This window comes from Odontesthes bonariensis, chromosome 21, assembly GCF_027942865.1.
Source record: "Odontesthes bonariensis isolate fOdoBon6 chromosome 21, fOdoBon6.hap1, whole genome shotgun sequence".
NCBI classification, from domain to species: Eukaryota; Metazoa; Chordata; class Actinopteri; order Atheriniformes; family Atherinopsidae; genus Odontesthes; species Odontesthes bonariensis.
The window spans coordinates 14,042,323-14,055,077 of record NC_134526.1 but is presented as its reverse complement, the minus strand read 5'-3'; the positions used below and the strand labels follow the sequence as shown (position 1 = coordinate 14,055,077).

General features: G+C 39.6%; 1 protein-coding gene across 2 annotated transcripts in view; it reads left to right on the top strand.

Annotated features, from left to right (window-relative positions):
• Positions 1–12,755, top strand: part of aatka (apoptosis-associated tyrosine kinase a) — a 35,484-nt gene that overhangs the window by 16,246 nt on the left and 6,483 nt on the right. Inside the window, exons 2-10 of one of the 2 annotated variants that reach the window (XM_075454021.1) lie at positions 950–1,083; positions 5,605–5,746; positions 10,142–10,221; positions 10,674–10,792; positions 10,901–10,988; positions 11,122–11,255; positions 11,864–11,948; positions 12,033–12,154; positions 12,402–12,551. In XM_075454021.1, the coding sequence (XP_075310136.1) occupies positions 950–1,083; positions 5,605–5,746; positions 10,142–10,221; positions 10,674–10,792; positions 10,901–10,988; positions 11,122–11,255; positions 11,864–11,948; positions 12,033–12,154; positions 12,402–12,551 (1,054 nt within the window). Of the gene's footprint in view, positions 1–949; positions 1,084–5,604; positions 5,747–8,772; positions 9,728–10,141; positions 10,222–10,673; positions 10,793–10,900; positions 10,989–11,121; positions 11,256–11,863; positions 11,949–12,032; positions 12,155–12,401; positions 12,552–12,755 lie in introns of those variants that run through there. The other variant, XM_075454022.1, reaches the window with a different exon arrangement.

The following is a 12,755-nucleotide window of genomic DNA, read 5'->3' as shown; positions in this document are numbered from 1 at the left end:
AATGAAAAGGGATAGATAGAAGATAGCTTTTTAATGAATATAAATTAATCTTGTTGATAGCCATGTAATAGTCCCTGATATTTTAATACTTTAATAAAACAGAAGCTGTAGTTGCTCTGTAGAGATAGATTTGAATACAGATTCACACACTTGTACATTTTTGCATTATCTTTCTCTCAATTTCCTTACCTTTCTTTGTCTCCTCGCTTTCATCTGTGTTAGCAGAACATTTTAAAACTGTAAATCAGATTACATCTGGGGACTCCAAATGCTGACACATGGATCTCTGGCCTGCTCTAAGTTACTACAGGCTGAGATACAAACTGACACATATGGGCTATATCCACACAGGAAGACAATGACAGATGCGCAGAAAAAATAAGCTTTTTCAAAATGTCACACATTTCAGCAACCGTGCTTTAACAGCATTGTGTGCATTTTTGTGCAAAGCAGCTACTTTAAATAGGATTTGGGTTGTATTTTGAAGTGCAAATATTGCTGTGAGGACAATTTTTGCTGGGTATTACAGATAACGAAAAGCAGATTACAGATTTATAGTAAGCATTTCCATTCATCACAGCTGTTTACACAGGAATAGAATGAGCAAGTACAACTACTTTTATATTAAAGTATTAGGCAGTGAGCGGATTTGTGGGTGGTTTTATACTTTTTGCTTACTTGACTCTGACTGCACAATGACTTTTGTAATTAAGCTACAGTGGCCGGCCTGCTTTCTATTTACTCTATAGAGATAAACACAAACCTGAAGAGAATGTTAATTACAAGTACTGCTTCTTTTGTCAAGCTGCCAATATGACAGGCACATATCATTTCTGTGTATACTAATCAACTTCATCTCTGTTTTGTTTTTAATTTCCTGTATGGCTCTGTCGTTTGCCATCATCCAGTTCAACCCTTTTAACACTTGCACTATCCTCTATTGTTTCAGATGGGGCTCCTCTGAGCGAGCTGTCTTGGCCTTCATCTCTTGCAGTTGTGGCTGTCTCCTTTTCTGGCCTCTTCACCTTCGTCTTCCTCATGCTGGCTTGCCTCTGCTGCAAGAAGGGAGACATTGGCTTCAAGGTGAGCTCACTGCTGCTCCCAGCTGGAAGTGGAAAGGAGCACAGATTGTATGAGGAGTGAATGTAGACAGGAAGGGAATGCACTCCGACATACATTTGTTGTATCTCTGTGTATAAACTGTTCAAAACAAACTAAAGATATAATTTTATTAAGTTATTTAATTTATGTTCCCGACAGCTTTGTATTTCCATCAAGGAAATTTCACAGATGAGTGTAGAGTCATAGATGAGTATTCTGTGTATTAAGAAAGGATAGATAAAGTCCTAAACACTGAGTGCATGTGTATAATAATAAAGGCTTATTGTTGAACTAAACCAATAACTGCAACTAACAATTACATTTTTACTTAATCATCTATCAATGTGATTATATGCCTAATCATTAGGTCTATGACATGGTGATAGCCTCGTGAACTTTGTGTATCTGTCATGGAATGTAATAACTCCTGTTTTAGGAGACAGCTTTCTCTTCTTTTTGTACACTTCAGGAAACTGTTATGAATTCAGGGTTTTTGTGCGTGACAGTTTTAACATGAAAAGAGGTGTCCATCAGCACCGATACCGGGATTTCAATTGCATGTCTATGCTGCATTTTGTCGAGGCTGGCTCAAATATCTTTTACATTTTTATGTTAAGTCAGATACCATCAACAGTTCTAAACTCAAACATCCACAGATTATAATGATGCAAGGCAAATCATTACATTTGAGATTTTGTTTAACTGAATAGTTTTTTAATTATCAAACTTGCTTTTGGTTTTATTTCTGTTGACTCACTGAATAGCTGATCTACTGTGTACTTTTAATCAGAAAAAAATAGAAAAAGATGAGAAAAAAAGATTGATAAGGTATAAAGACATTCTCCCCCAGTTTACAAATTTCATGATCGTAACTTTTGTCGCATAAGATAAATTAGAAACAATATACAAGTTCAGTGTATTGTTTTAACATTTTATGTATAAATGGATTTTCAAGGAGAAGCCAGAATTGCACATGTCCATATTTCATAATCACTTAAAGCCCCTAAACCTATCCAGGCTGGCACATATTGTCTCTGCGTTTCCTTTGCCTGCCAGCATGACTCAGTCATGCTGTGTCAAACATCAGCACCGAACTGAGTCTGCGATGAAGGCCAACAATGACTGACACAGGCAGGGGGTATATGGGAAGGGAGACAGAACACAAACTCTTGAGCCGCTGTACTGGCTGCCCCTTGTCGTTTCAAGTTTCACTTTAGCATACTACTCCCGTCATTTTGTTTCTGATTTTTAATGGTACTCAGCAAAGAGAATGAAGTGGCAGCATCTTTATCTTTTTTTTGGTTTTTAAATGACACACTAAGAAAGCATGGGGGGTTTAAATAAGAGTGGGTTAAAGCTGAGCAGCTTGCTTCTTGGGTATGTTACGACAATATGTGGCGATGATGAGTGGGAAGTGTGTGTAGGAGGTGGGTGCTGCAGGGATAACGATGTCACTAATGAGAATGGTAACTTGTATTGCTGGCCATTTCCCATGTCTGTCCGTATCTTTTTGTTCCAGACTTGATAGTTTCATAATGTCAAAAGCGCGGTTTGATAACCTGAAGAAACAGCAAGAGTCTGAGTCTCTCTATACTGTGGAATGAAAAATGACAGACAGACAGCTCCAGCTGCTGAAAAACCATCAAACAATATTTGATTGATTTTGCTTTAATAGACATTGGGCCTGGTTGACATACCAATATGGCACTGTTGATACCTGCAAATATATCATCTTCCAGCACTGGGTCATGAGAGAGTTCAAGGTGAACACCTGCCTTTGAGCTGGAAAAGTCTCTGCCGGGGTCTCAGACTCGGTCCCTGGAAAAGTACTGAATAACAGTAATAATGTCATGATGCCTGTTTTACCACATATGCTTTATTTATTTCAAGTAGATGTGAAAAAAGAGCAACACAAGTGATTCTGAAAGCATTCTAATAGCATTCTAATTTTTGTTGCTGTATGCCTAAGCACTATGCATCACATTAGTAGCAAACATTACAGAATACATAATTGGTTCCAATACTTTATATTTGGCAACAACTTACTTGTAAGGTGTGTATTCATGTGGGACTGCAAAATCGCACTGCTGCACCAGCCTAAAAGCTTCATTATTCCTTGCCTTCACTGCCCGTACTGGAGCGTGTAGTGTGAGGCCGGGTATTAAGTGTTTTCTTAACTGAAGGCTCTCCGGGGAGCTATGCAACGCTGACTCACAGCCAGGTGCTTGCTTTCACACTTCACTCACAGGAGAGTGGCAGATGGTTCTCCTGAATGAGAAGCACATCTACACACATTCCTATGTACAAACACTCGTGCTTCAGAATACGCGTCTAACCACACAAACAAACATGCAGAGGCATTTAGATATCCCACATTAATTCAAGCTGAAGCTCAATCTCAGGCTTTTAACCAGTTTCTCTTAATTTTTTGTTGTTCCAAGTTGGAAGTTGGTTTGTTGTGAGAAGCAATTCATGAGTAAAAAAAAAAGATGGATGGCTCTTTGTCATGAAACTATAGCCTAAATGTGCTTGCACATTGACCGGCTTGCATTATTGGGAGATTATGAGGTGGGATACAGGGGTTAGTATTAGGGTGGCTTTGATTTAAAGACTATTATTCTTGATCTAGATAAGTAAAGATAGGAGATTTAAAGGAATTCCAACGTACCGAGTTGTAACCGGAATTTAAGACATATGGCCAAGGAATTATGATAATAGAAATATTACAATTCTTGATGGGACTGTATTTTTGGTTATTTCAGTTTCTATAGCATGTGAATTATATTGAACTTCATATACACCTAACAAAGCAACACAGCAATATTTTATGGTTAATCTTTTAAATATGACAACTATTGAAAACAGATGTTTTTTATACATTCATATAAATATGTGTGTGTGTATAATATTATACATGATATAATATTTAACACAAGATTGCGTTAGGGGTATTACTTATCTACTGTAAATTATATCCATAAAGGACCGAGGTACTGGGAAATCTCTCTATGAGGCTGGAGACAAAATTCAGTGCTCGTGATGTCTGAGCAAAGTAGAAATCCTTTGGTTTGATGATCAGAATTCATCAGACCGTACATGTTGGTCTGAAATCAAAACCTGTCACTGACTGAAAACATTTATTGTTTTCTGAGATGAAAAAGGAGTCCACAAGCTGTTGAGCTGCCAAAATTTTCATTGTAAAAATGAATTGTATTGAAAACAGTGGATTTATAATTGAGCATGTGAGCACTGTTAAGATGACATATTAGTAGTACTGTATACTCATGAAGTTTATAGTTCAATTTTGACTGACAACTTGCTTCTCCCTTGTAGTACTCTGCTAGTCTACATTGTGATCCCAGATATTAAGCTAGTCTATGGAGGTCATGTCTAGTTTACAGTTTGATGTTTGGCTTTTTTTGGTCATGCATCTAATGGGTGATCCATGTCTCTATGCTGACAGTAAATAATCATTTAGGTGATTTTGAAGCTGTATACAAAAAGAATGAGAAACATCATACAATACATTATGACATTACATGGTTATTGTCTTTTTTTGTGCAAAGTATAAGCAGCCTCCATCCTAGTGTGTAGTATGACACAACAAAGCTAATTTAACTTATTTGAACCTTATATTTGATAAAAGATTTGCAATCTTTATACAGATTTTATGGGATTTTACAGAAACAGAGCACAATGAAACACATTACAACAGTTAGTGAGCAAGGACACTGCAGTAGTGTGTGTGTGTGGGGGGGGGGGTAAAACTAGAAGGAGCTGAAGCTATGGTAATGGGAATAAATCAGACAGGACAGAGTGGAGGTTGTCGTATATGGAGTAAAAGAAAGGGTCACTGTTTTCATTTTCTTCCATTTTAGAGCAGTGGTGGTGTGGAAGGGGTAAATCTGCAGTTAACTGACCGGAAATTCTTCTGCATATCTCATTATGGATCACACTTTCATTCTTGGTCTTTTCCCCAGTGTGGAGTACACAGTGACCCTTTTTGTAAAGACTATAGTGATATCTTTCGAAATGCACAGTAGAGGATGACACTCATGGTAGGATCTTGGAACTGCATGGACGCATTATGGAAAAAGGTTTTAAAACTTAGTCTATTTTTGCATAATGCAAGGTTAATCCATCCTCAAAGAGAAAGTACTGCTTTAAAATGTAATCAAATGTGTTTTTAAAAAATTTAAATAACCAAAATCTATAAGCATGTGTTCTAAGATATTTTATATGAGATAGATATATGGGACAGAATGAAAGAAAGTTTTAGTGTCTGCTGTTTGAATAGCTGTATGCATAAGTTTATATCCCCCACAGTATCTGAGCAGTGACCCTCTCAATGCATCCCACAATCTACATGATTTATGTATATGGGTAGGTGGATGTGCCTCAGTGTATCTGAATGCTTCCACAGTTAAACTATTGTTTCCCACTATCTCAGTGGAAGGACGGCTGTGAGTGGATGACTAATCCCAGCGTGTGTCCTTGCACCAGGAGTTTGAAAACACTGAAGGCGAGGAGTACCAGGCAGACCTCTCCGTCCTGGCCTCGCCGACCTCCCAGAATGGCCCTGAGGTTTACATCCTGCCCCTCACTGAGGTCTCCTTGCCTGTCTCCAAACAGCCCGGCAGATCCAGTAAGGAACCACAATCCACACATAACACATTCATTTAAGATTGTAAGGACCAGTTATTTTGTTAAGTCATGTTGATGTGACTTACATCTTTCTGTAGCCAATGATTTAACTTAAAAAAAAAAAGCAAAGCTTTGTTCAGTACAGTTTATTTTCATTGTGCAAATTCACAGCAAATGTCATATTAAGGCTTTTTAAAAACAAATAAAAAAAGTTCAATACAAGTCTGATTAGTTACAGTGCAATTCAGTCCCAATTCACTGTAATTCAGTTACAATCATACTCATCACTATCAGATTCATTATAATGCATTTCCATCTAATTCACTGTCATCTTATCAATAAAATGCCAATTCATAAAAACTTGTGAAGCTAATGACATCGGAAGACTGCTTTAAATCTTCACAAGTTTAGTTTCCCATCCTGATGTGTACTACTTGGGAATGTTAGGGGCTATTCTATGTCAAACTAACTTTTTTTTTCATTTTTTTGTTTATTTAATCAAAGTGTGGAATCCGGTTAGAGGTTCAAACAAGCGTCTTTGAAATCTTGAAAATGTTTAAACCAGAGAACATGCAAACTCCACACAGAACGGCATCAACTATTTGTTATTTAAAGCAATACAATGTAACTTCTCAAAAAGCCTATTATGGAGCTCCCCCTACAGGTTTGGAGGTAATGTACGGTTACACTGTCGTAAATACAACACCCTTTCGCTTTCACGTTTCACGTTTGTTGACGAACCGGCGAGGAGTCAGAAGGTGCAAGCTACCGAGAAGGTAAGAGTATTCAAATGTACCTGGGAGCGTGAGAGGGGTCTATTTGTTTTTGCGGTAGGTGTGCCAGAAAGCAAGTCGAAGTATTTCCGCTCAGCTCCCGGGCCGCTCCCGGGCCGGTCCTGCAAAGTTACATAGCGCAGTTTTCCAACTCAGACCCCCGAAGGGCATAGGAGACAGGCCAATTGTAATATTAAAACTCATTCTAGCCGCACAATTTTTTTCAAGCTGTTATTTTAAGGTAGAAATGTTACATAGTATTGCTTTAATTTATGACAAACTACCATGGATATCTCTGCAGACTCAAAGCCATGTACAATATGATTTAATCTGATAAAAATGGCTGGTAAAGATGTCAAATTTTGCATCTAAATCTAATAAATTTTAATTTAGTACACTGACCTACATAATACAAAAATGTCTTTGAGCCTATTTTTCTGTTGTCTTACTCTTTCTCTGAACAAAGGACCAATACTTTTCCTTAGTATAAGAAACTGGTCTACTGCTGTGCTATGCAACTTTTTGTATGGAAACTGTAGCCCACTGGAGAGAAAGCAGTCTTGTCTTTACGTCATTTCTGGAGCTCTTTCCTTAAATGTCTGTAAAATTACATTCTCGTGTTTTGTCTTTTATTATTATGAATAAAAAATGACACAAGCTACTATGTCATCAACTAGCATTAATCACTGGGGTGTCCCCTCAACCTGTCATAGGCTGTAAATTTTCATCCCTAGTTGGAGTCCAGGCCTGAAGCCCTTTACCGCTTGTCATCCCCCTCTCTCTGGCCACTTTCCTGTCTTCTCTTCACTATCAATAAAGACCATTAGTGCCAACAAAACCTTAAAGAAAAAAAAAAGAAAAAAATTGCTTTTATCACTGAAAGTTTCAACACACGTATTGTTTAGTGTAGATAATTTATATTCTACATCTGTGAGCCTTTCTTCATCTGTTTGTATTTCATCGGGTCATTCTGCCTCATGTAAAAAAATGTGCATGTACATGTCTGTGATGTGTGTGTGGTTCTCGTTGTGAGCCTCATCCCTGGTGCTCAATGTGCCTCACCCTGCATGAGTCATTGGCTATCTTTGCTACATTGTGCTGAAGGGAGGTAAGTCTCTGCTCAGCATCCCAGGATGAGAGCGCCAGCCATGATTGGACAAGGTAGCCTTAGGCTGGTAGCCAATCGCTACCCTTGCCTCTGTCCCTCGTAGCTATGACTGTTTGATTGGTCCAGGTGTTGCAGGGTGAGCAACAAAAACGGGAGAAAGGAGAGATTGTGAAAGGGAGATTGTCTCCTTCTACTAAGTAAGGAGAATGATTGATGACTCATTCCTCCTTTCTTTTGTAAAAACTGTGAAAATTGCTATTATTGCTTCTACCTTTTAATACACTTTAGGCATTGATCATATAAATAATTCTATATTTCTTATCTATTTAGTTCCATTACTCTTATGTTAATGTTATACAGCTACAGATATTTGGAAACAATGAGACAAAAGAAAAAGGCTTTGCATTTGAAAATGAAGGCATCTGTAAGTTAAAGGTCAAGAAAAGAACAGGAAGTTCTTCTCATTTTTTTCTTAGCCAGTTATGATCAGAGTAAGTTCCTTCATGCATATTGACACTATGTATATGTCATTAATTATCCACACCCACAACACCCATGCAATGAATAAATGGGCCTTATCATTGCAACTACAAAAAAACTGTCAATTGTGTAGTTGATACACAAACCATGAATGGTATTTTCTATATGAACCAAGCATAAATTATGCATCACTATGAGCACACAGCAGTGTTTACTCTTGATCTGACAATGCTGGGTTCCTGCTTGTTGCTTTTATGTTTTATTCAATAGGTCATGTAAAGCTTCACTACAGAGGCTTGATGCATCAAAGTGAGAGTGTAAAATTATTGTGTGTTTCATTCCACGGTCCCACTGATCCTGCAGGCCCACTGGATCATACCATCCTCTCTGGGAATGCCATTAGCCGAGCAGGAATGCACACTCACGCTCACACATTCCACATTTGGAATAATACACCATCTTACTTTCTAACTGTCGTTTGTGTCAGGGAGGGAGGGGTGGTGCTGGCCAGGGCGTTGGGGTGGAGAAGTCCGGGTTTGTTATCATCGTGACAACCTCTGCCCAGCGTTCTAGTGGAGAATGGGCCTTGTGTGTGTCCTGTTTGCAGCCCTGTGAGTCTGTGTCTGTTTGGTGCACTGGGTACCAGGAGACACTGCATGAGCGTGTGTATGAGCAAACCAAACAATGGCCCTGTTTTAGGCCGGCTGGGCAGTGCGGGAGCACAAGGCCAGTCTGAAATGTCCAAGGAACGCACTAGCGGAGGACTGGCATTATGGGCTGAATACAGTGAGGGGTCTGTGACAGAATAAGGAGAGACAGGGGAAGGGTGGTGGCATGCACCAGGACATAAGAGAAAGGAGGGGAGGCTGGAGATAAGGGTTGTGAGAGTGTATGACAGAGATCTTTTCTGCACTGGACAGAGGCAGTGTTTGTGTCATGTTTGGCTCAGGAATGCTGCTGTCCTGGTTGACAGGGAGGCATTATGTGGACCTCATGTCATTAATGGGTGTCTTGAAGCTGCACATAGAGCTGGTGCGTCAGACAGCATACTACCAACATGCGTGACGGCCACAGCAGGCGAGATACGTGTCCAGAAAATCTCTGAGCCCAGAGCAGAAATCCACTTCGGAACGCCTGCATCAACACATCGGCAGATTGGTTCGGTGACTTGAAGATTCTTTCTCCTTCTGTTTACTGTATTTTAAAGCAGTCTCTATAAGAACCAGGGATTTCGGTATTTGCTTGACAGCTGGATAGCCCAAGAGGAGGACAGTTTGCGTGTTTGTGTGTGTCCCAGTTGGAGGATGAGCTCGGTGCAGATGGGGAAAGGCGGCGTGGTGAGCTTGTTCAGCTGTGCAAGGGCTCGGAGGGTTAAATCCTGCCGAGGCTCTCACGCACAAACTTTGACCGTGGGCTCCTTCTCACATATACACAATGAGGGTGAGATGCCTGGGGCTGGAGCTCTTGGTTCTCACACTCTGATCCAGTACTTCATCTCTGCCGGGGTCTCAGACTCAATCCCTGCTGCAGTGCCGAGAGTGGCTGGCCGCTCCCCTGCTCCATCATCACCTTTCCCCTCACCATCAACATCACCATTGCTGAGATATGAGGATCCAGGGAGGTATTTAATTCTGTATGTAAAGTTGAAAAAATTCAAGAATTGCATTGCCTCGGTACAAGCATCCTTGTTTTTTTTCTAAGTTTCATTACATCTGATTGAGAAGTAGCAAATTTATTTTCCTTCAGGCATTCTCCTTCAATCTTGTTGTGAACACAACATTTCATTGAAGAAAATGTAGATAACTTGTCTGGCTCTTGGGATTTTTCTTTTTCTTGTTGGCTATATCGTCAGATTTAATCTCTATTGCTTTTTTCTGCTCACAACCCTTTACTTTCTATTTTTTTCTTTGTTTACTTTGATACATGTTTTGAAAAACGTTCTTTTGAGAAATATACACAATTGTTTTCTTCCAAGCAATCTTTTGTTTTTCCTGCCCAAAAGTAATCTTTTGCCTTCATTATTGTTTCCTTCCAGTCCAGCTGCTAAAATCATCGGACCTTGGCCGCCATAGTCTGCTGTATCTAAAGGAGATTGGACATGGCTGGTTTGGAAAGGTGAAATTTCCTCTTTTCCTTTTAACATGGATATACAGGCAGTTTGTCAGTGAGATATCAACATTATATTAGTTATTTTTATGCAAAAACTTAAAACTGCATACATCCTTACTCTATTTAGTGTACCGTGAGATAGTTTCCACTCTTTGTGGAATGCATGGTTAATCGGATGAAGATCTCACTCTAGCGAGGCAAATCTGTGGCACTTCGTGTCATGGTGTCGATTCTGTGGGAGGAGAGAATAAATTCACAGTTACAGTAGATTCCTTCCAATTTGCTGTACAGTACATGCTACTCTGGCACTTACATTTGTTCACAAGCCATTCCCAATCTCACTTCGTGTCTACCTTTAGTTTCCCAATTTGTAGATTTATTATGATGCTGTTTTGTGGAGATTTCAGAATCTTTTATCACAGCTCAACTCTGCTGGCCCTTCTGCGCACATCTTGTAGGTTTTGCTTGGTGAAGTCAATGCGGGCCTCAGCACCACCCAGGTGGTGGTGAAGGAGCTGAAGGCCAGTGCCAGTGTCCAGGATCAGATGAAGTTCTTAGAGGAGGTCCAGCCATACCGGTCAGTCCACAAAATAACGATAAAACAGTGTCAGTGAATGACTCTATTACCGATGGTGTGGGTTGTTGTCATGCATTCATCACTTATTAAATGTTTCTTTTCTGTCAGAACTCTCACGCATCATGCCCTCCTACAATGTCTGGCACAATGTTCAGAGGTCACTCCCTATCTGCTTGTCATGGAATTTTGCCCCCTGGTAGGACACAATCTAATTACAATACATTGTTTTATCTATCCTACTCTATATTTCCTTACTTGTTATTTATGGAATTCATGCACATGTATTTAGTAAAAGCATCCCACATCCCCATTTCCTTTTCTTCTATCAGGGTGATCTTAAGAGTTACCTCCGCAGTTGTGTAACTGCTGATTCTGAAACTCCGGATGGTTTGATCCTCCAGAGGATGGCATGCGACATTGCTTCAGGGCTTCTACATCTTCACAAATACAACTTTATCCACAGGTATATTATTTTAGTCCTGCTCCTTTTAACTTCATCAAGTGTTAATGCCCCTAAGGTGAAGCATCCATCGGAATAGTCCTTGTGCCCTCTGCTGGTCTCTCCCTGTAACAACATCCTGGTGCTGCCTGAGTAATTTACACAAACTCCAGCATCAGTGATTTTGTTGCTGGGGTGAACCCCTTTACTTCTGTCTGCCATGTGTTGACAACAACAGCAATTGATCTGTGATAGCTGTAATGAAACGCTCAGTGAGTGGAGGAGGTGAGATTAGACGTCCGTCCTTGTTATTCTATATTTAACTATTCTATAGCTATTGCAGTGTCAGGTTAGACAGAACAGAAGGTACATGTCACTGTTTATATATGAATTTAGATTTATACTTTTACTAATCTTTTTGTTACAGTACTTATTATTTGGTGACATTTTGTACTAAACATACAATACTGTTTGATTTAGCTATCCGACTAGTACTGATAGACAATATTCAATTGCAAATGTATAAAACAAACTTCAATCTTTAAAACATACAACAGGAAATAAAGGCATGTTTATATGCAGTAGTTTCATTGTTTTTCAAGGTTAAACTGTTGGTTTCTTTGCCACAACAGTGACTTGGCCTTGCGAAACTGCCTGCTAACCTCAGAAATGTCAGTTAAGATTGGGGACTATGGGCTTTCTCACAGCCGATACAAGGTCAGTGCTTCCATAATGTCACTTTTTGTACCAGACACCTTGTAAACCTACTGGTACTCAATGCATTTTTTATTTTTTTTGTAGGATGACTATTATATAACACAAGACCAGATTTGGGTGGCCCTGCGCTGGATTGCACCAGAGCTCATAGATGAAGTCCATGGGAACTTGCTGGTCGTTGATCAAACCAAAAGTAGTAACATATGGTGAGATATTCAAAGATTGAGGATATGAAGCAACCAACCAATATCCTCTTTAGAAGAATACTCTGATGTTCTGTGTGAGAGTTGATGCATTTTAATTTTTTTTTTTAGATTTGATGGATTCATTATAAGCTTGTGTACAGGAACATATTATATTTTTATATTATTTTGTACTTTACCATGTATGTTCCACTTGTCAGTGTGGTGTATGAGCACTGCACATCCTGAACACTTTCCTTGCTTGTTCCAGGTCATTGGGGGTCACCGTGTGGGAGCTGTTTGAACTGGGAAACCAGCCGTACAGACACTACTCTGACAGACAAGTGCTGACATATGCTGTGAAGGAAGAGCAGCTTAAACTACCCAAACCCCAGCTCCAGTTCCCCCTGGCTGATCGCTGGTGAGACATGCTTGCACATTCACCCTGTCAGGGAAACATGCTATGAACACAAATGCATGCTGACACTTTGGGATTTGTATCACTGGTGGCACATTTGATACATTTCAGACATTATCATGCCTAAAAATGTAGCTGACCCATTTATTTCTCACTAGGTTGTGTGTCCTGTTTTATTAAAAGGTTTGTTTTGTGCCTGTGGTGCTT